The sequence below is a fragment of the Salvelinus fontinalis genome, unplaced genomic scaffold (assembly GCF_029448725.1).
Source record: "Salvelinus fontinalis isolate EN_2023a unplaced genomic scaffold, ASM2944872v1 scaffold_0167, whole genome shotgun sequence".
NCBI lineage: Eukaryota > Metazoa > Chordata > Actinopteri > Salmoniformes > Salmonidae > Salvelinus > Salvelinus fontinalis.
This window is the reverse complement of record NW_026600376.1, coordinates 303,903-325,552: the sequence shown is the minus strand read 5'-3', so window position 1 is coordinate 325,552 and position 21,650 is coordinate 303,903. Positions and strand designations below refer to the sequence as shown.

General features: G+C 40.4%; 1 protein-coding gene across 1 annotated transcript; it reads left to right on the top strand.

Moving 5' to 3' along the window:
- The first annotated feature begins 650 nt into the window (after positions 1-650).
- LOC129844032 (uncharacterized) lies at positions 651-21,270 on the top strand. Its single transcript, XM_055912405.1, has 19 exons — positions 651-701; positions 3,585-3,650; positions 9,513-9,575; positions 10,297-10,314; positions 10,577-10,615; positions 10,705-10,740; positions 10,843-10,974; positions 11,366-11,470; positions 11,723-11,929; positions 12,204-12,293; positions 12,679-12,723; positions 13,208-13,282; positions 13,943-14,032; positions 14,199-14,255; positions 14,421-14,474; positions 18,382-18,471; positions 18,638-18,694; positions 18,860-18,913; positions 20,560-21,270. The coding sequence occupies exons 1-19, from the start codon at positions 651-653 to the stop codon at positions 20,569-20,571; spliced, it is 1,341 nt and encodes a 446-aa protein (XP_055768380.1). The 3' UTR covers positions 20,572-21,270.
- Positions 21,271-21,650: the final 380 nt, after the last annotated feature.

Here is a 21,650-nt window from a genome sequence, read left to right as displayed (position 1 = left end):
CCCGGTCTAAGAGGGGAGACAGGTCTGCCTGGACAAAGGGTGAGTGTGATACTTAGAGGTCACAGGTCATGTTTGGCAGATCATGGTAATAATAACACTGTATTCTTCTCTCTGTAGGGTCCCGATGGAAAACCAGGATCTCCAGGAAAGGTATGACCACATGAGTAACAGTGAAGAGCTCTATCGCTAAGTAGTATCGCTAAGACTTTTCAAACGTTCTGTGAACAGGCTGATAAAAGCTATGTTTGTAATACCCACAACGTTGAATGACCTCTAAATAACTGTAACCTACAGGGTGAAGGTTGAGGGCTTATATTGGTATTACATTGTTGTATCTGATGTTTACATCTGACCCATGATAACATGTTTGATAGGGAGGGTCTGGGTCAGGGAGAGATGGTCTGGATGGGTTACCAGGAAAACCTGGATCCAAGGTTTGGACACCTCATCCCCTCACTTCCTTTCACATCTGTTGTTGTTATTCTAATGTGAACACACACAAACATACATATACATAGGCTAGATGTATTGTTGTAGTTTGTCAGCATAACAGAACTATTATCACAGTAAGAGTTCACATTAACAAAAGAGGGTTTTGATCGTTCAATCCATAAAAAGTTCTAGCAGATAATCAAGTTGTTGTGCTTTGAATGGTTTCCTGTCTGCAGGGCGACCCAGGAAAGAAGGGCGAGCCAGGAACGGTGAGTGCAGTATTCATACCCTTTGAATAAACATATTTTGCTCTAATTCCTTTAATCAGAGGTTAACTGCAGTCCTACAGATCTACATGGTGTGTTTAAAGCCCAGCTCTGGTAAACCTGATTAAACCAATTGTGGTTTAAATTAAAGACCGTTGTTAGTTGATGATCAGTTGATTCAGGGAGTGTTACTGCTGGCTGTGGTTCTCTAGGACTACAGCAGTTTCCCTCTTGCATTACACTACATTACATTGATTGATGATGTGCATGGACTAACCAAGTACTTCAGAAGATGTTTTGGGTTACGTTGGGATTAGACAGTCGAACTAGCTCACAATGCTTTTCTAAGTTATATTCTTCAAGAATCAAACAGTAGGTATTATTCCTTTAAATGATCAAAAACCATACAGTTGGTGGTGTGATTTTCAGAATTTGCATGTTTAAGGCTTCTGATGAGAAAGCCTTCTCCTGTGCATAGTATGTGGACTTCTCTCAGCAGGAACTTGTTACAGGTTCACCTACTGTATAGGGTATTGGTGATTAAAGCCTATTCATTGAACATTATGACTAGCAATGTTGTACTAGTTTGATGATTGTTAGTCATCCATGAGTCATTTAACAATATCATAATGTATGCAGAAGGGCAAGGAACCCCACTTATAGATGGGGTGCGTGTGTGTGTGTGTGTGTGTGCGTGCGTGCGTGTGTGCGTGGTTGCTTGCGTGCGTGTGTGTGTCTGTCTGAGCAGAGGGGAGAGAAAGGAGACCAAGGCAGGGTGGGGATTGCTGGAATCCCTGGTTTACCTGGGACCCCAGTGAGTGTGTTTCTGTCATCATCATAACATACACATACAGTAATTACATTTTACATGACTTAATACACAGTTGAAGTCGGAAGTTTACATACACTTAGGTTGGAGTCATTAAAACTCGTTTTTCAACCACTCCACAAATTTCTTGTTAACAAACTAGTTTTGGCATGTCGGTTAGGGCATCTACTTTGTGCATGACACAAGTAATTGTTCCAACAATTGTTTCCAGACAGATTATTTCCCTTATAATTCACTGTATCACAATTCGAATGGGTCAGAAGTTTACATACACTAAGTTGACTGTACCTTTAAACAGCTTAGAAAATTCCATAAAACGATATCATGGCTTTAGAAGCTTCTGTCAATTGGAGGTGTACCTGTGGATGTATTTCAAGGCCTACCTTCAAACTCAGTGCCTCTTTGCTTGACATCATGGGAAAATCAAAGGAAATCAAGTATAAACACCATGGGACCACGCAGCCGTCATACCACTCAGGAAGGAGTTCTGAGTTCTGTCTCCTAGAGATGAACGTACTTTGGTGCGAAAAGTGCAAATCAACCTTGTGAAGGTGCTGGAGGAAACAGGTACAAAAGTATCTATATCCACAGTTAAACAAGTCCTATATCGACATAACCTGAAAGGCCGCTCAGCAAGGAAGAAGCCACTGCTCCAAAACCGGCATAAAAAAGCCAGACTATGGTTTGCAACTGCACATGGGGACAAAGATTGTACTTTTTGGAGAAATGTCCTCTGATCTGATGAAACAAAAACAGAACTGTTTGGCCATAATGACCATCGTTATGTTTGGAGGAAAAAGGCGGAGGCTTGCAAGCCGAAGAACACCATCCCAACCGTGAAGCACGGGGTGGCAGCATCATGTTGTGGGGGTGCTTTGCTGCAGGAGGGGCTGGTGCACTTCACAAAATAGATGGCATCACGAGGATGGAAAATTATGTGGATATATTGAAGCAACATCTCAAGACATCAGTCAGGAAATTAAAGCTTGGTTGCAAATGAGTCTTCCAAATGGACAATGACCCCAAGCATACTTCCAAAGTTGTGGCAAATGGCTTAAGGATAACAAGGTATTGGAGTGGCCATCACAAAGCCATGACTTCAATCCTACAGAGAATGTGTGGGCAGAACTGAAAAAGCGTGTGCGAGCAAGGAGGCCTACAAACCTGACTCAGTTACACCAGCTCTGTCGGGAGGAATGGGCCAAAATTCACCCAACTTATTGTGGGAAGCTTGTGGAAGGCTACCTGAAATGTTTGACCCAAGTTAAACAATTTAAAGGCAACGCTACCAAATACTAATTGAGTGTATATAAACTTCTGACCCACTGGGAATGATAAATCATTATAAATAAATCATTCTCTCTACTATTATTCTGACATTTCACATTCTTAAAATAAAGTGCTGATTCTAACTGACCTAAGACAAGGAATTTTTACTAGGATTAAGAGTCAGGAATTGTGAAAAACTGAGTTTAAATATATTTTGCTAAGGTGTATGTGAACTTATGACTTCAACTGTACATAGGTATTCCAACAATTGTGCTTGGCTATGATTTGTATAGCAAAAACACTCTATCATTATTTGAAGTTTTGCTAGTTTGTAAGTGAAATATTGACCTCCTCTTGATATGTAGGGTAGACCTGGCATTGATGGAAAGAGAGGTCTGGCTGGAAAAGATGTGAGCGTTTTTTCTCTTTGTCAAATAATATTGTACATTTCTTTTGATGTTCCTGCTCTGTTCCAGCATTTTAATGAGATCACTTAAAAAATCCCCTCAAACACCCCAAAATGAAGACCACCTAATTCTTCTCTTGAGACAGGGAGAGCAAGGACAAAGAGGAGATGATGGCAAAAAGGTATGATTTGGAGCAAGTCTGGCTATTCCCCAACACACCAACACAATATACCATGTTTGTGATTCTGCTTCTCTAACCCAGGGTGATACGGGTGAATCTGGAACTGAGGTAAGTTATTTTAATAAGGCAGTATTAATTATCATCAAATTATTAACAAGATAACTAAGCCCAATTGTTAATTTCTTCTATCTCCCCCCCAGGGTAAAAAAGGGGAATTGGGTGCTCCGGGCCCACCTGGTACCCACGTTCTGGTTACTCAACAGGAGGTAAGTACATCTCCACATTCCCTACAAACTGGTGCACCATGTAAGGACAATCTTCTACATTATCCATGATAACCCGTCTGTCTATGGCAGGGTTCTCCAATAGGCATCCTACGGGGTTTTATTTGACCCCACCAAGTAAAAGAATTATGATAAAACATCTATATATATACCAGTCAAAAGTTTGGACACACCTACTCATTCAAGGGTTTTTCTTTATTTTTACTGTTTTCTACATTGGAGAATAATAGTGAAGACATCAAAACTATGAAATAACACATATGGAATCATGTAGTAACCAAAAAAGTGATAAACAAGTCAAAATATATTTTAGATTTTAGATTCTTCAAAGTAATCACCCTTTGCCTTGATGACAGCTTTGCACACTCTTGGCATTCTCTCAACCAGCTTCACCTTGAATGCTTTTCCAACAGTCTTGAAGGAGTTCCCACATATGCTGAGCACTTGTTGGCTGCTTTATCTTCACTCTGTAGTCCAACTCATCACAAACCATCTCAATTGGGTTGAGGTTGGGTGATTTTGGAGGCCAGGCCATCTGATGCAGCACTCCATCACTCTCCTTCTTGGTCAAATAGCCCTTATACAGCCTAGAGGTGTGTTGGCTTATTGTCCTGTTCAAAAACAAATGATTGTCCCACTAAGTGCAAACCAGATGGGATGGCGTATCGCTGCAGAATGCTCTAGTAGCCATGCTGGTTAAGTGTGCCTTGAATTCTAAATCACAGACAGTGTCACCAGCAAAGCACCCCCACACCATCACACCTCCTCCTCTATGCTTCACGGTGGGAACTACACATGCGGAGATCATCCGTTCACCTACTCTGCGTCTCACAAAGACACGGCGGTTGGAACCAAAAATCAAAAATCTGGACTCATCACACCAAAGAACAGATTTCCACCGGTCTAATGTCCATTGCTCATGTTTCTTGGCCCAGGCAAGTCTCTTCTTCTTATTGGTGTCCTTTAGTAGTGGTTTATTTGCAGCAATTCGACCATGATGCCCTGATTCACACAGTCTCCTCTGAACAGTTGATGTTGAGATGTGTCTGTTACTTGAACTCTGTGAAGCATTGATTTGGGCTGCAATTTCTGAGGCTGGTAACTCTAATGAACTTATCCTCTGCAGCAGAGGTAACTCTGGGTCTTCCTTTTGGGTGGCGGTTGTCATTACGTGGCCCTTTCTGGGTGCAGATCGTGGCTTTCCCCTCTCTCTCACTCTCTCCTACACCAAGGTTCTGTTATCTCAGGCCATAAATTCATGGCAGAGACTCTCTCCCCCTGGTCATTCAGAGAGAGAGAGACCACAGAGTGAACAAAGGATTTCACTTAGCTGAACTCCTAAATCCGCAAAATGGGGGAATTAAATTATATGTCCACTTGTAAGAATGTGGGAAGGGTCCATGGACACTTAAGGGACGGGTATGACAAGTGTGCTTCATTTGGTGACCTCATGGAGGACAGGAAACACACAACTATATCTCTGCATTTCTCAATTATGGGGTTTGCATCTAATTCTTGTATAAAATGAATGAGTAAATATGAAACTATTTGTGATGTTAACCTTTGGAATGAGAGAATTGTATTCCCTGTAAAGTTTAACTAGTCAGCGGCCACGCCCCCGTGAGCACAGACATGATCTGGCGTCATGGAACCGCCCTTTTCTATTGTTACGAATAAAAAACCCTCCTGAGGAAATCCTCTTCGGACTAAGCATACCCCCAGCGTGAGCTGTGATTGCGAATAGTTGAGTACCAAGACTAGAAAACCATACCACGTGGCGCATTGGCTACACGGCTGGCAATGGTTAAACTCTGAGACTATTGATCCCTACAGAATAAGAGAAAATCTTAGATACTAATTACTAGTCTGCAGCTAGAAATTATGTAAACCTGGGATGCGAATACCGACAACCGCCGAAACATCTATTCTAAGAACAATGAACACCTGACGTATCCATTACAACAGACACTATCAGGAGCTGCAGATAGACCTACAACCACTCTCTGATGAACTGACTCTCCAGCAGACAGACTGACGATTCCAACAGAGAAGACAGCAACGACATATGGGCGTTAATATATTGATTGCAATTATTCCCGAATGAGCGAGCGTTAGGATTAGCATTTCAATTAATATAATTATCCACTGTGAAGTGAAGCCCTTTTGTCTTTCCAGCTCTTTTATCGGTCTCCACCCCTTTTCCTTTGAACACCTGTCACGCCCTGGCCTTAGTATTATTTGTTTTCTTTATTATTTTAGTTAGGTCAGGGTGTGACATGGGGAATGTTTTATAGGTTTTGGGTGGTTATATGGTAAAGGGGGTGTTGGGTGTAGTGTATGGGTTTGTGTTGAGTGCATGTGTCTAGCTGTGTCTATGTTGGTATAGTTGTCTAGGAGAGTCTATGGTTACCTGAATGGGTTCCCAATTAGAGACAGCTGATTTCTGTTGTCTCTGATTGGGAGCCATATTTAGGGTAGCCATGGGCTTTCATTTGATGTGGGTAATTGTCTATGTTATACGTTTGTAGCCTGTATGTGCACTTCTTTCATAGCTTCACGATCGTTTTCGTGTTTTGTTAGTGTGTAAGTGTTTTTGTTTCATTTTTGCCTTCGTATTCATTAAAAGGAATATGGCTTATTTTCCTACTGCTGCGTTTTGGTCCGTCAATCCTCCACACGATCGTGACAACACCAAGCCGTCAAATCGGCTTAGCCCACTAGGGAATATTCCCTATCGTTGTTAGTAACCAATATCTACTGTTTGTTTGTTTATGAATTTCGGTGATTAGTTAGTAAATAAATGATTAAGCCAATTGGTCTATGGATGATTTATAGTTTAGGCTGGGTTCGTGCAGATAACAACCAAGAATTCTACGAAGTTTGAAATGAGAGTGACGTAAGGTAAAGAATGATTAATTAATAGAAGACTAATTGATCAGATATTAAAATATCTGAAGAGTTATATTCGGGAAATTGTAACTTTGTAATCTGAAGATTTTCCATGGTGCCCCGACTTCCTAGTTTATTAAATTTACATGATTAGTTTAATCACGTAATAATAATTACAGAGAATTGATTTGATAAAATAACAGTCTTCACCTTTAATGATGCCAAAGACACGACACGGTCCTCATGAGAGCCAGTTTCATCATAGTTCATGATGGTTTTTGCGACTGCACTTGAAGGAACTTTCAAAGTTCTTGAAATTTTCCGGATTGACTGACCTTCATGTCTTAAAGTAATGATGGACTGTCGTTTGTCTTTGGTTATTTGAGCTGTCCTTGCCATATAATGGACTTGGTCTTTTACCACATAGGGCTATCTTCATTATACAACCCCTATCTTGTCACAACACAACTGATTGGCTCAAACGCATTAAGAAGAAAATAAATTCCACAAATTCACTTTTAACAAGGCACACCTGTTAATTGAAATGCATTCCAGGTGACTACCTCATGAAGCTGGTTGAGAGAATGCCAAGAGTGTGCAAAGCTTTCATCAAGGCAAAGGGAGGCTACTTTGAAGAATCTCAAATATAAAATATATTTTGATTTGTTTAACACCTTTTTGGTTACTACATGATTCCATATGTGTTATTTCATAGTTTTGATGTCAATACAATTATTCTACAATGTAGAAAATAGTAAAACATTAAGAAAAACCCTGGAATGAGTAGGTGTGTCCAAACTTTTGACTGGTACTGTATGTATATATATATATATTATTTTGTTACTGTTTTTTTAATTTATAAAAATATACAGTGGGGAGAACAAGTATTGATCTCTGTAATTGCAAACAAAGGTTTCTGTAACAAATATTAAGTTCTGCCCTTCTGATGTATCAAATACTTATGTCATGCAATAAAATGCAAATTAATTACTTAAAAATCATACAATGTGATTTTCTGGATTTTTGTTTTAGATTCCGTCTCTCACAGTTGAAGTGTACCTATGATAAAAAAAATTACAGACCTCTACATGCTTTGTAAGTAGGAAAACCTGCAAAATCGGCAGTGTATCAAATACTTGTTCTCCCCACTGTATATGTATTCATAATTTTTGTTTTTGGACATAAAATCCCCAGGAAATGAGCTCAAAGTAATTTTAATTCATGAAATCTGTTCCCAAGCATTCCCACGCATAAATAGATGCATATGCGATCATATCCCCGTGTAAAGTTTGAAATTATTCTGTTTTTGTCAATTACTATATCTGTTTGGGATTCTTGTTGTCATTTTGCAGTGTACAAATTATTTATTAGGGATATATTTGGGGATTTCAAATACTATTTCAAATATTTCAAATACTTTGAGCTTTTGCTCTAGTCTGCCTGGAGTACCAGATGATTGAGGTTTACCGTTTTGGGACTATTCTATTTGTCCATTAAGCCAGACCAACTCAATCAAACACAGATTCAGTATTTTTTATTATTTCAAATAATATTTGAACCCAGGGCTGATGGCCTTCTCTCAGAGAGAACCAAAGCCACGAAAATATTTCCATGAATAGAATGTCATACATCTTGAAAAGTACTTCCTGCAGTACTGTTAAATAGGATGTGTTAATGGCATTAGATATTTTAACCATATTTGCCTCAATCAATCAAATGTATTTATAAAGCTCTTTTTACATCAGTAGGTCACAAAGTGCTTACACAGAAACCCAGCCTAAAACCCCAAACAGCAAGCAATGCCGATGTAAAAGCATGGTGGCTAGGAAAAACACCCTAGAAAGGCCGGAACCTAGGAAGAAACCTAGAGAGGAACCAGGCTCTGATGGGTGTTCAGTCCTCTTATGGTTGTGCTGGGTGGAGACTATAAGAGTACATGGCCATTTAAGCCCAGATTGTTCTTCAAGATGTTTAAACGTTCATAGATGATCATCAAGGTCAACTAATAATCACAGTGCTTGTAGAGGGTGCAACAGGTCAGTACCTCAGGAGTACATTGGCTTTTCATAGCCGAGCATTCAGAGGTCAAGACAGCAGGTGCGGTAGAGAGAGAGAGTTAAAAACAGCAGATCCGGGACAAGGTAGCACATCCGCTGAACAGGTCAGGGTTCCCTAGCCGCAGGCAGAACAGTTGAAACTGGAGCAGCAGGATGACCAGGTGGACTAGGGACAGCCAGGAGTCGTCAGGTCAGGTAGTCCTGAGGCATGATCCTAGGGCTCAGGTCCTCCGGGAGGGAAGGAAGAAAGGGAGAGAGAGAGAATTAGAGGGAGCATACTTAAATTCACACAGGACGCCAGATAAAACAGGAGAATTACACCAGATATAACAGACTGACTCTAGCCCGGCACATAGACTATTGCAGCATAGATACAGTCAGACTGCCTCTGGCTGTATTGCAGCATAGATACAGTCAGACTGCCTCTGGCTGTATTGCAGCATAGAAACAGTCAGACTGCCTCTGGCTGTATTGCAGCATAAAAACAGTCAGACTGCCTCTGGCTGTATTGCAGCATAGAAACAGTCAGACTGCCTCTGGCTCTATTGCAGCATAGATACAGCCAGACTGCCTCTGGCTGTATTGCAGCATAGTTACAGTCAGACTGCCTCTGGCTGTATTGCAGCATAAAAACAGTCAGACTGCCTCTGGCTGTATTGCAGCATAGAAACAGTCAGACTGCCTCTGGCTGTATTGCAGCATAGATACAGTCAGACTGCCTCTGGCTGTATTGCAGCATAGTTACAGTCAGACTGCCTCTGGCTGTATTGCAGCATAGATACAGTCAGACTGCCTCTGGCTGTATTGCAGCATAGATACAGTCAGACTGCCTCTGGCTGTATTGCAGCATAGATACAGTCAGACTGCCTCTGACTGTATTGTTGATGAATGTTTCCAGGGTGCCACCCTTGAAGAGATGAGACAGGCATTCCCTTTGCCAATGGGACCTCCTGGGGCTAAAGTAAGCACAATGTTCAAACTCTGCATGGTTCTATCTATAATTGAATCTAATGGGCATAGTCAGCTGCAGCATCTACACCAAACAACTGCCTGGCAAGATGTGTATACTGTATATGTTGATTGATTGATTGACATGGATGGATTGGTGGATTGATGGATGGGTGGATGGATGGATGGATGGATGGGTGGGTGGGTGGATGGATGGATGGATTGGTGGATGGATTGGTGGGTTGATGGATGGATTAGTGGGTGGATTGGTGGATGGATGGGTGGATGGGTGGGTGGGTGGATGGATGGGTGGGTGGATGGATGGATGGATGGATGGATGGATGGATTGGTGGATTTGAGGTTGGATGGATTGGTGGGTTGGTGGATGGATGGATGGATGGTGGGATGGATGGAGGAATGAATGGATGGTGGGATGAATGGATGGATGGATGGGTGGATTTGAGGTTGGATGGATTGGTGGGATGGTGGATGGATAGATGGTGGGTTGATGGATGGATGAATGATGGTTGGTGGATGGATTGGTGGGTTTGTGGATGGATGGTGTATTGATTGATTGATTACATATGATCCTATATAGGACATGTGATTTATATGAGTTGATATGATCCAAAGTGGCTAGCTGGGCTTAGCTTTAGGCTTGTATGTGGAATGTGCTTGATATCATGTATTCTGAATGCATGTTTCCCTCTCTGCTCCTCTGTCTCTGTGTTTAGGGTCCACCAGGGATGAAGGTACATTACTTTACTTTATTGATGATTGAAGATATAACTAATGTGGAATTGTAATGTCTACTTTATATGTTCAGGGAGAGCAAGGAGAGAGCAGATTGAAAGGAAAGAAAGTAATGTGTTCTCAGTAAAAAAAAAAAAAATATTCATGAAATGTATTATAAAGTGTTACCAAATATTGTTTCACACATCCAATCAATTTAATTAAATAAGTGAGGACTTTGGAAATGACATTGTTTTGACCTGCCATACTCCTATTCCTCAGGGTGACGCTGGTCTTCCAGGGAAAGCAGCTGACATGAAGGTAGACATCTCAGAACTACATTAACGGCACATACATTTCATGCTAAACAACAAATCATTGGAAAAAATGTTTTATTTGATCCTTCCCAGAACATTGAAGTCATGTTTGAAGACTATGGCATAAGGGTAAGCTCTTGACTCCGAATCCCAAACAGTTTTGTAGTTCAAAGAGTTTTTCATTTCACTGCCCATGGTGGCTGTCTCATTAAGAAAGACTCTGTTTCCCAGCTGCCCTTGTTGAAGGCACTGATTGACAGGCTGCTGCAGGGCGGCATGGAGGAGCTTCTGCAGGAGCTAACCACCTCTAGGAGAATCAATGAGAAGGAGAACCACGGCTCCAACATTATCACTGACTACACAGTATGTACACAGTCCATGCATATCTCTTCAACCCTAATCACACCAGAGGACATACCTGGTCATTTAGTGGGTTATTCCTGGGAGAAGTTCAATGAGGAAAATTGGAATTGGAATGTCAATTCTCTTTCTGAATTGACTGAATTGAAATGTAATTTACCATAACCCTGGTGACAAGCCTGGTATCAAAACTCTTAGTTAGTGTTGGACTCATGAGTGTGTTAGTGCTGGACTCATGAGTGTGTCCGTGTTGGACTCATGAGTGTGTCTGTGTTGGACCCATGAGTGTGTCCGTGTTGGACTCATGAGTGTGTCAGTGCTGGACTCATGAGTGTGTTCGTGTTGGACTCATGAGTGTGTTAGTGCTCGACTCATGAATGTGTGTTTTGAACAGAGAACTGTAAAGTATGAGATCTCCAAGGAGCCTCTGACAGAGATGGACACCATAGAGGAGGAAGTTGACTCTGACCTAGACAGACAGCTACCAGAACCTAACTCTGTAAGTATCCACTCCAAACATGCTACATGACATAGGAATGCTTTCCCTCACACATATTAAACCTAACAATAACACAAAAAAATCTAGTTCTATGGAGATTCTCAATTGAGTATTGTTTTTGTCCAGGACTAGTCTTTATCTGTATCCCAGAAATCAACCCGTATTGTAAAGCCCAGTCTATTTATGTCTCCGAACAGATACACTGTTGTACCACAGTATGTGGTTATTCATCCAGTTCTCTATCTCATGAAGGATGCTTTGAATGAAACGGCGGAGGGCCCCACATTCTGGAGCCTCACCCCTCTTAATGGTCTTAATGGGGTCCAAGACGTGGGGAGGATAGAGAGCACCTCTAAGGGGATAGAGGGGACACTGACAGTGGACGAGGACTTCAGTGAAGCTCCATCGCCCAAGTTGACTTTATCAAACTCAACATTTAACAGCACTATGTCTGAAGAGGTAAGGGGTACGTCTTCTACTCAAACCCCACAGCCAAACAGGGTCTCTACTCAAACCCCACAGCCAAACAGTGTCTCTACTCAAACCCCACAGCCAAACAGGGTCTCTACTCAAAACCACAGCCAAACAGTGGCTGTCAAATTGACTTTTACACGTGAAGTATGATTAGTACAAGATCTCTGTGTGTGTGTGTGTGTGTGTGTGTGTGTGTGTGTGTGTGTGTGTGTGTGTGTGTGTGTGTGTGTGTGTGTGTGTGTGTGTGTGTTTGTTGTAGAGGGTCTCTGAGGTACCAGGGGCAATAGTAGAAACTGTTCTCCTCAGTGAGGAAGACTCCTTGAAGAAGAAGAAGAGTCGAGAACGGAAGGTGATGTCACAACAAATACATCCTTTTTTATACATCTGATAAACACAACCTTGTTGGACTCAAATACATTTCAACATTTGAGAAAAGTGTGTAATTTGGACATAAATTATGCAATTAAATGTAAGTTGTTCACAACCTATTTGTATTCATGACTATACAAACAAATGTTATATTTAAATAGGTCTAAATAGATACTGTAAAAGAAAATATGTAAACGTTCCCTTTAACATTTTCTTAAATTTACATATTTTTTTGCGATCATTTTCTCTCCCATTAATCAGCCCATGAGATAGATATAAATATCTTTGACCATAACTACTACAGCATGTCAGATCTGTATTTCCTATAAAGCATTACAACTTTTAACTGTGAAATTCTGAACCAGGGCAAGGGACAGAAAGGACGACATAAGAGGCAAAGACAGCGCCTGGTAAACGTCCAAACTGAAGATGTAGTCAAAATAACCATATAAACGCCCAAACTAAACATGTCTAACATTTACGTTGTCACAGTCTGTTGCTAAGCATGTCACCCTTACCTGTTTTAACCTCAACTACTTCAAATGACAGTGAGAAAATAATTACCATCATTTCTTTCTCAGCAAACATAACATTTATCAAATTCTAAACCTAAATTTAAACTAAGCTTATTAAACTGTACTTGCTGTGCCTAACTTGACCAATAAAAGGTATTAAATCATCATAACAGACATTTTAAAATGACTAAAAGCATGAATTTTTTTCTCCTAACTTGCTTTTTTGTTTTGTCCTTATTGTTTAAGACTTGTAAGTCATGTCCTGTACTCTCTCTTTGCTGCTTTGTGTCAAATACATAATTACGATAGACATGTTTATGAAAGATATCTCTTGATCCCATTTACGTATGGGACTCACCTTTTTCTCTCCTCTCTAAAGACGAGTACGGAGGAGGAGGAGGAAGCGGAGGAGGAGGAATTATACGATGGGGAAGAGTACAGTTATGAATATGAGGTGAGTAACTGTCAAGTGAGATGTAAATTAACATTCCTAATTATTTGATTGGTACATATTATTAATCCTAACTACAGTATTAATTCTGTGGGTGGACACCCTATGACGTCACCTTTCCTAGTACACCTCAGGGATCAGGGTTGGAATGACACATTTAGCTCACTGGGCTGCCCATTACCCACACCAATACTTTGAGTCTTATAGCAGTGCCCTGATTGTGTTATGGTAGTGATCAGCATAGTGTGGGAACCCTCCTAATTCAAACTCTCCAAACTCAAATGATTACTGAGTTAAAAGAAGGTAGCTGAAACTCAATTACTCTGATGCAATACATGTATTAATGAGTCCATCACACACATTCATGAGGAGGGTGTGTAGTTGACCTTGCATGTGTACATCTTTAGAGACAAAATGAGGAAGTCATACAGTTGATTAGGGTCCCCACCTACTTCCCTGAAAATAATTAATTACTAGGAATTGATTAGTTTCTGATTATATGCCAGTGTATTGATGACACACCACACCTGTTATTAATTGTGGTTTGCGTGTCGAACTCAGATGACTGTCTCACTCACCAGTAACGCTGTCATTATTTTGTTACGTTCAAAAAACATTTTGGAATGGAATGTTTTTGATCGTTTTTCTGAAATTTTGTTAAAGGATTCCACAGATGATCCCTTACTGTCAATGGAAAAGCAAGGGGAGTTTAAAATCACAACAGAAAGCACACTACATGGAATGAGCAAAGAGGTGAACACTTTTTCTTTGCCACTGTATCTCTAGATATAGAAAAATGATAGTTTAGACAACGGATAGTAAAACATGTCATTTTCATTTTGACCTTTGAACCAGGAAATGTACATACGGCATTCTGTCCAGTAGTGGTCATTACTGATTATATGTCCATGTTTGTTAGAGTGGCCTGACAACTTTAGATTCATATCCATCCCAGTCACCGGGAGGCAGCCAAAAGGTATGGAACTGGAGCTCTTTTCCTGAGATACTTTGTCAAGTGCAAACTGTGTCAAGCAGAGCCAGCACCATGGACAGCTCTGAGTTGAGTGGTAGAAGGCTATGTGACGTGTGTGTTTGCTGTATTATATATTGTTCTTGAAACATGCTACACTTTGTTCCTAAGCAGGGGGAATTCATCACACCTATCCTTCCCAGCACAACGGAACAAACAGAGAAGGTAAGTCTGTGACTGACTGCATGACGCTTTACTGACCATGATCCTGAGGTATATGGGGTGTAAATGGACACACCTAGACTTCTATTCGTCTTTACTACCCATGATCCTGAGGGATATGGGGTGTAAATGGACACAACTAGACTTCTATTCGTCTTTACTACCCATGATCCTGATGGATATGAGGTCTAAATGGACACACCTAGACTTCTATTCGTCTTTACTACCCATGATCCTGAGGGATATGGGGTGTAAATGGACACAACTAGACTTCTATTCGTCTTTACTACCCATGATCCTGAGGGATATGAGGTGTAAATGGACACAACTAGACTTTTATTCATCTTTACTGACCATCCTGAGGGATATGGGGTGTAAATGGACACAACTAGACTTCTATTCGTCTTTACTACCCATGATCCTGAGGGATATGGGGTGTAAATGGACACAACTAGACGTCTATTCGTCTTTACTACCCATGATCCTGAGGGATATGAGGTGTAAATGGACACACCTAGACTTCTATTCATCTTTACTGACCATCCTGAGGGATATGAGGTGTAAATGGACACACCTGGACTTCTATTCGTCTTTACTACCCATGATCCTGAGGGATATGAGGTGTAAATGGACACACCTAGACTTAAATTCATCTTTACTAACCATCCTGAGGGATATGAGATTTAAATGGACACACCTAGACTTAAATTCATCTTTACTAACCATCCTGAGGGATATGAGGTGTAAATGGACACACCTAGACTTTTATTCATCTTTACTACCCATGATCCTGAGGGATATGGGGTGTAAATGGACACAACTAGACTTCTATTCGTCTTTACTACCCATGATCCTGAGGGATATGAGGTGTAAATGGACACACCTAGACTTCTATTCATCTTTACTGACCATCCTGAGGGATATGGGGTGTAAATGGACACAACTAGACTTCTATTCGTCTTTACTACCCATGATCCTGAGGGATATGGGGTGTAAATGGACACACCTAGACTTCTATTCATCTTTACTGACCATCCTGAGGGATATGAGGTGTAAATGGACACACCTGGACTTCTATTCGTCTTTACTACCCATGATCCTGAGGGATATGAGGTGTAAATGGACACACCTAGACTTAAATTCATCTTTACTAACCATCCTGAGGGATATGAGATGTAAATGGACACACCTAGACTTAAATTCATCTTTACTAACCATCCTGAGGGATATGAGGTGTAAATGGACACACCTAGACTTTTATTCATCTTTACTACCCATGATCCTGAGGGATATGAGGTGTAAATGGACACAACTAGACTTCTATTCATCTTTACTGACCATCCTGAGGGATATGGGGTGTAAATGGACACAACTAGACTTCTATTCGCCTTTACTAATGGTGTTTCAGTCCATGCATTCCTCCGTTGGACTGTGAGTGTATGAATGTGATGCAAAGTGCTTTGATCCAATGATTTTCATTGGCATTCCAATACAAAGGTTGTAGGTAATTGATATAATTTATATTTTCTAACTTCATCTTCTTTATGTGTTTCTTGGTTGATTAGAATTTCCCAAAAGAAAGCCCTGCCCAGTGTTCAATAACATGAATACATAGTCAGATTGTGTCATAATAATGATTGGCCAACCATCTCAGTGATCTGAGCACTTGTCATCACTGCGTACGTTGAGATCTTTCGTCTGACTAACAACTGTGAACATTTCACCAGTGCAAAAGGTACCACAATACAATTTTAAACATTAATTATTCGGCCTGCGTGATAAAAAAATATTTAAAGACTTAAATAAACTACATTTTTATTTCACTTAAAACTTCTTATGGCTGCAATCCCGTTAACGGGATGATATGACAACAGCCAGTGAAAGTGCAGGGCGCCAAATTCAAACAACAGAAATCTCATAATTCAAATTTCTCAAACATTCATGTATCTTATACCATTTTAAAGGTAATCTTGTTGCTAATCCCACCAAAGTGTCCGATTTCAAATAGGCTTTTCAGCGAAAGCATCACAAACGATTATGTTAGGTCACCACGCCCTTTTTCCAGCCAAAGAGAGGAGTCACAAAAAGCACAAATAGAGATAAAATGAATCACTAACCTTTGATGATCTTCATCACATGACACTCATAGGACTTCATGTTACACAATACATTATATGTCTTGTTGGATTAAGTTCATATTTATATCCAAAAACCTGAGTTTACATTGGCGCCATGTTCAGAAATGCCTCCAAAATATCCGGAGAAATTGCAGAGAGCCACGTCAAATAACAGAAATACTCATCATAAACTTTGATGAAAGATACATGTTTTACATAGAATTAAAGATACACTTGTTCTTAATGCAACCACTGTGTCAGATTTCAAAAAGCTTTACGGCAAAACACAATATTCAATAATCTGAAAACAGCGTTCAGCCACAAAAGCATGCCATACAGTTACCCACCAAATTGTACAGTCAACAAAACTCATAAAAAGCATTATAAATCTTCACTTACCTTTGCTGATCTTCGTCGGAATGCACTCCCAGGACTCCCACTTCCACAAGAAATGTTCGGTTGGTTCGGTAATGTCCATCATTTATGTCCAAATATCTATTTTTGTTAGCGTGTTAAACAAATCCAGCGTCAGGAAGCGCGTTCACTAAAAGATAACGAAATGTCCAAAAGTTCCGTAACAGTCCGTAGAAACATGTCAAACGATGTATTGAATCAATCTTTAGAATGTTTTTAACATAAATCTTGAATAACGTTCCAACCGGAGAATTACATTGACTTCAGATGAGCGATGGAACAGAGCTCCCTCTCATGTGAACGCGCACGGTGAAAGCATGGTTAGGTCATGGCAGACCTGACTAATTCCCCTCTCATTTGGCCCCCCTTCACAGTAGAGGCATCAGACAAGGTCCTACAGACTGTTGACATCTAGTGGAAGCCGTAGGAAGTGCAAACTCATCCATATCTCACTGTGATTTCAATAGGATCTTGGTTGAAAATCGACCAGCCTCATAATTCCCACTTCCCGTTTGGATTTTTTCTCAAGTTTTTGCCTGCCATATGAGTTCTGTTATACAGAACAGACATAATTCAAACAGTTTTAGAAACGTCAGAGTGTTTTCTATCCAATACTAATAATAATATGCATATATTAGCAACTATGACTGAGGAGCAGGCCGTTTACTCTGGGCACCTCTGTGCACCTTTCATCCAAGCTACTCAATACTGCCCCTGCAGCCATAAGAAGTTAAAGATTTAACACAACTGGGCCAAATTACAATGGAAGACATACATACTGTATCCCAGCATGCATTGTGGCATGACCTCTGAACTTTTCTTGAATGGTAATGTCAAGAGCTGCAACCAAAATTAACTTTTCCAATGACACATTTAGCTCACTGGGCTGCCCATTACCCACACCAATACTTTGAGTCTTATAGCAGTGCCCTGATTGTGTTATGGTAGTGATCAGCATAGTGTGGGAACCCTCCTAATTCAAACTCTCCAAACTCAAATGATTACTGAGTTAAAAGAAGGTAGCTGAAACTCAATTACTCTGATGCAATACATGTATTAATGAGTCCATCACACACATTCATGAGGAGGGTGTGTAGTTGACCTTGCATGTGTACATCTTTAGAGACAAAATGAGGAAGTCATACAGTTGATTAGGGTCCCCACCCACTTCCCTGAAAATAATTAATTACTAGGAATTGATTAGTTTCTGATTATATGCCAGTGTATTGATGACACACCACACCTGTTATTAATTGTGGTTTGCGTGTCGAACTCAGATGACTGTCTCACTCACCAGTAACGCTGTCATTATTTTGTTACGTTCAAAAAACATTTTGGAATGGAATGTTTTTGATCGTTTTTCTGAAATTTTGTTAAAGGATTCCACAGATGATCCCTTACTGTCAATGGAAAAGCAAGGGGAGTTTGAAATCACAACAGAAAGCACACTACATGGAATGAGCAAAGAGGTGAACCCTTTTTCTTTGCCACTGTATCTCTAGATATAGAAAAATGATAGTAAAGACAACGGATAGTAAAACATGTCATTTTCATTTTGACCTTTGAACCAGGAAATGTACATACGGCATTCTGTCCAGTAGTGGTCATTACTGATTATATGTCCATGTTTGTTAGAGTGGCCTGACAACTTTAGGTCCATATCCATCCCAGTCACCGGGAGGCAGCGAAAAGGTATGGAACTGGAGCTCTTTTCCTGAGATACTTTGTCAAGTGCAAACTGTGTCAAGCAGAGCCAGCACCATGGACAGCTCTGAGTTGAGTGGTAGAAGGCTATGTGACGTGTGTGTTTGCTGTATTATATATTGTTCTTGAAACATGCTACACTTTGTTCCAAAGCAGGGGGAATTCATCACACCTATCCTTCCCAGCACAACGGAACAAACAGAGAAGGTAAGTCTGTGACTGACTGCATGACGCTTTACTGACCATGATCCTGAGGGATATGGGGTGTAAATGGATACAACTAGACTTCTATTCGTCTTTACTACCCATGATCCCGAGGGATATGGGGTGTAAATGGACACACCTAGACTTCTATTCGTCTTTACTACCCATGATCCTGAGGGATATGGGGTGTAAATGGACACAACTAGACTTCTATTCGTCTTTACTACCCATGATCCCGAGGGATATGACGTCTAAATGGACACACCTAGACTTCTATTCGTCTTTACTACCCATGATCCTGAGGGATATGGGGTGTAAATGGACACAACTAGACTTCTATTCGTCTTTACTACCCATGATCCTGAGGGATATGGGGTGTAAATGGACACAACTAGACTTCTATTCATCTTTACTGACCATCCTGAGGGATATGGGGTGTAAATGGAGACAACTAGACTTCTATTCATCTTTACTACCCATGATCCTGAGGGATATGGGGTGTAAATGGACACAACTAGACTTCTATTCGTCTTTACTACCCATGATCCTGAGGGATATGGGGTGTAAATGGACACAACTAGACTTCTATTCGTCTTTACTACCCATGATCCTGAGGGATATGAGGTGTAAATGGACACAACTAGACTTCTATTCATCTTTACTGACCATCCTGAGGGATATGGGGTGTAAATGGACACACCTAGACTTCTATTCATCTTCACTGACCATCCTGAGGGATATGGGGTGTAAATGGACACAACTAGACTTCTATTCATCTTTACTGACCATCCTGAGGGATATGGGGTGTAAATGGACACACCTAGACTTCTATTCGTCTTTACTACCCATGATCCTGAGGGATATGGGGTGTAAATGGACACACCTAGACTTCTATTCATCTTTACTGACCATCCTGAGGGATATGAGGTGTAAATGGACACAACTAGACTTCTATTCGTCTTTACTACCCATGATCCTGAGGGATATGGGGTGTAAATGGACACAACTAGACTTCCATTCGTCTTTACTAATGGTGTTTCAGTCCATGCATTCCTCCGTTGGACTGTGGGTGTATGAATGTGATGCAAAGTGCTTTGATCCAATGATTTTCATTGGCATTCCAATACAAAGGTTGTAGGTAATTGATATAATTTATATTTTCTAACTTCATCTTCTTTATGTGTGTCTTGGTTGATTAGAATTTCCCAAAAGAAAGCCCTGCCCAGTGTCATAATAACATGAATACATAGTCAGATTGTGTCATAATAATGATTGGCCAACCATCTCAGTGATCTGAGCACTTGTCATCACTGCGTACGTTGAGATCTTTCGTCTGACTAACAACTGTGAACATTTCACCAGTGCAAAAGGTACCACAATTCCAATTGTAATTTTAAACAATAAATATTAGGCCATCGTTATAAAAAAAAGTGTATAAAGACATTTGATTAAAAGATTGGACACAAATGGGCCAACTTGCAATGGAAGACATCCATATACCAGCATGCATTGAGCATGACCTCTGAACTCTGCGTGAATGGGAATGTCAAGAGCTGCAAACAAAATATGAACTCTTCATGAGTGAATTTATACACTTACTGATTAAAACGTTTTTTCTGTTTTTTTGTTTACTTTTTTTTTTAACACAGGACCTTTCCTAAATCCAGAAAGATTGAGACTGTAGATTTGTAAGCACAGAGTGTTTGTATAAACTGTGAAGTGTATCCCTGGTGAGGAGCAGTCTACCCTTAACCTGACCAGCATAACATGAGGAGGGACTTCGCTTCGTCGCGCAATGATGATGTAATTTGTCCAATGTCACTCGTCCAATGCCACTTCTATGACCAGAATCGTGTTTTATACTTAATCCAAGTACCTAAAAGATGAACAATACATAGGTAAAAGCTAAGATAAATCAAGACAGTGTATTATATAACGATTATTGGACTAATAAATTCTTCCATCAGATGTCAGTGTTATTTTAGCATTGACTTTGCATCAACTAACTTATTTATGAAAGAAGTTCAAAATGTTACATTGGACCTGAGCTATAGTATAGCTTCTTTCTGTCGCTTCAGTATTACAACAGTTTTTACCGCCTCGTAATTTGTTCAACCATATTCTAATGTTTTCAGTGTATCGCTGCTTATCAATTCCTCAACCAAACGTTATTTATTGAAAACATGGAAATAGATTGTATTTTCTTCCTTTTCTGTATTAGTTACTACTTTTTCAATGAAATGTGTTTCCATCATATTCTTCAGAATATATAGTATTGAAACGTGTTTTCACTGGTGAAATGTTGTCAGTCTAAAGTTCTCCCTTTGTATTTAACCTCTCTGTGTGCATGTAAGTAAATGTTCAAATGATCAAAAGTCTTTGTGTCTTCTTTCATCTAACATTAGCCTGTAATCCATTTCTGATACTTCATCATCTGAAGGGATATATACACTTGATCCAGGGCTGCGCACGGATGCACGCACACTCACACTCACACTCACACACACACATACTCACACTCACACTCACACACACACACACACACACACACACACACTCATGAGTGGGACACTACGGCTGTAGGCCAAGCACCATGGGAACTCCCCACAGTGGTAATGGCACATCAATGACTTATAATCAATGACTCATGAAGTGATTTTGGGAATTGGCAGGCGAGACCATCTCATGTCCGGGTCAGAGTAAGGAAGAGCGCCCCCTGGCCTGATTACATGGTAAGTAC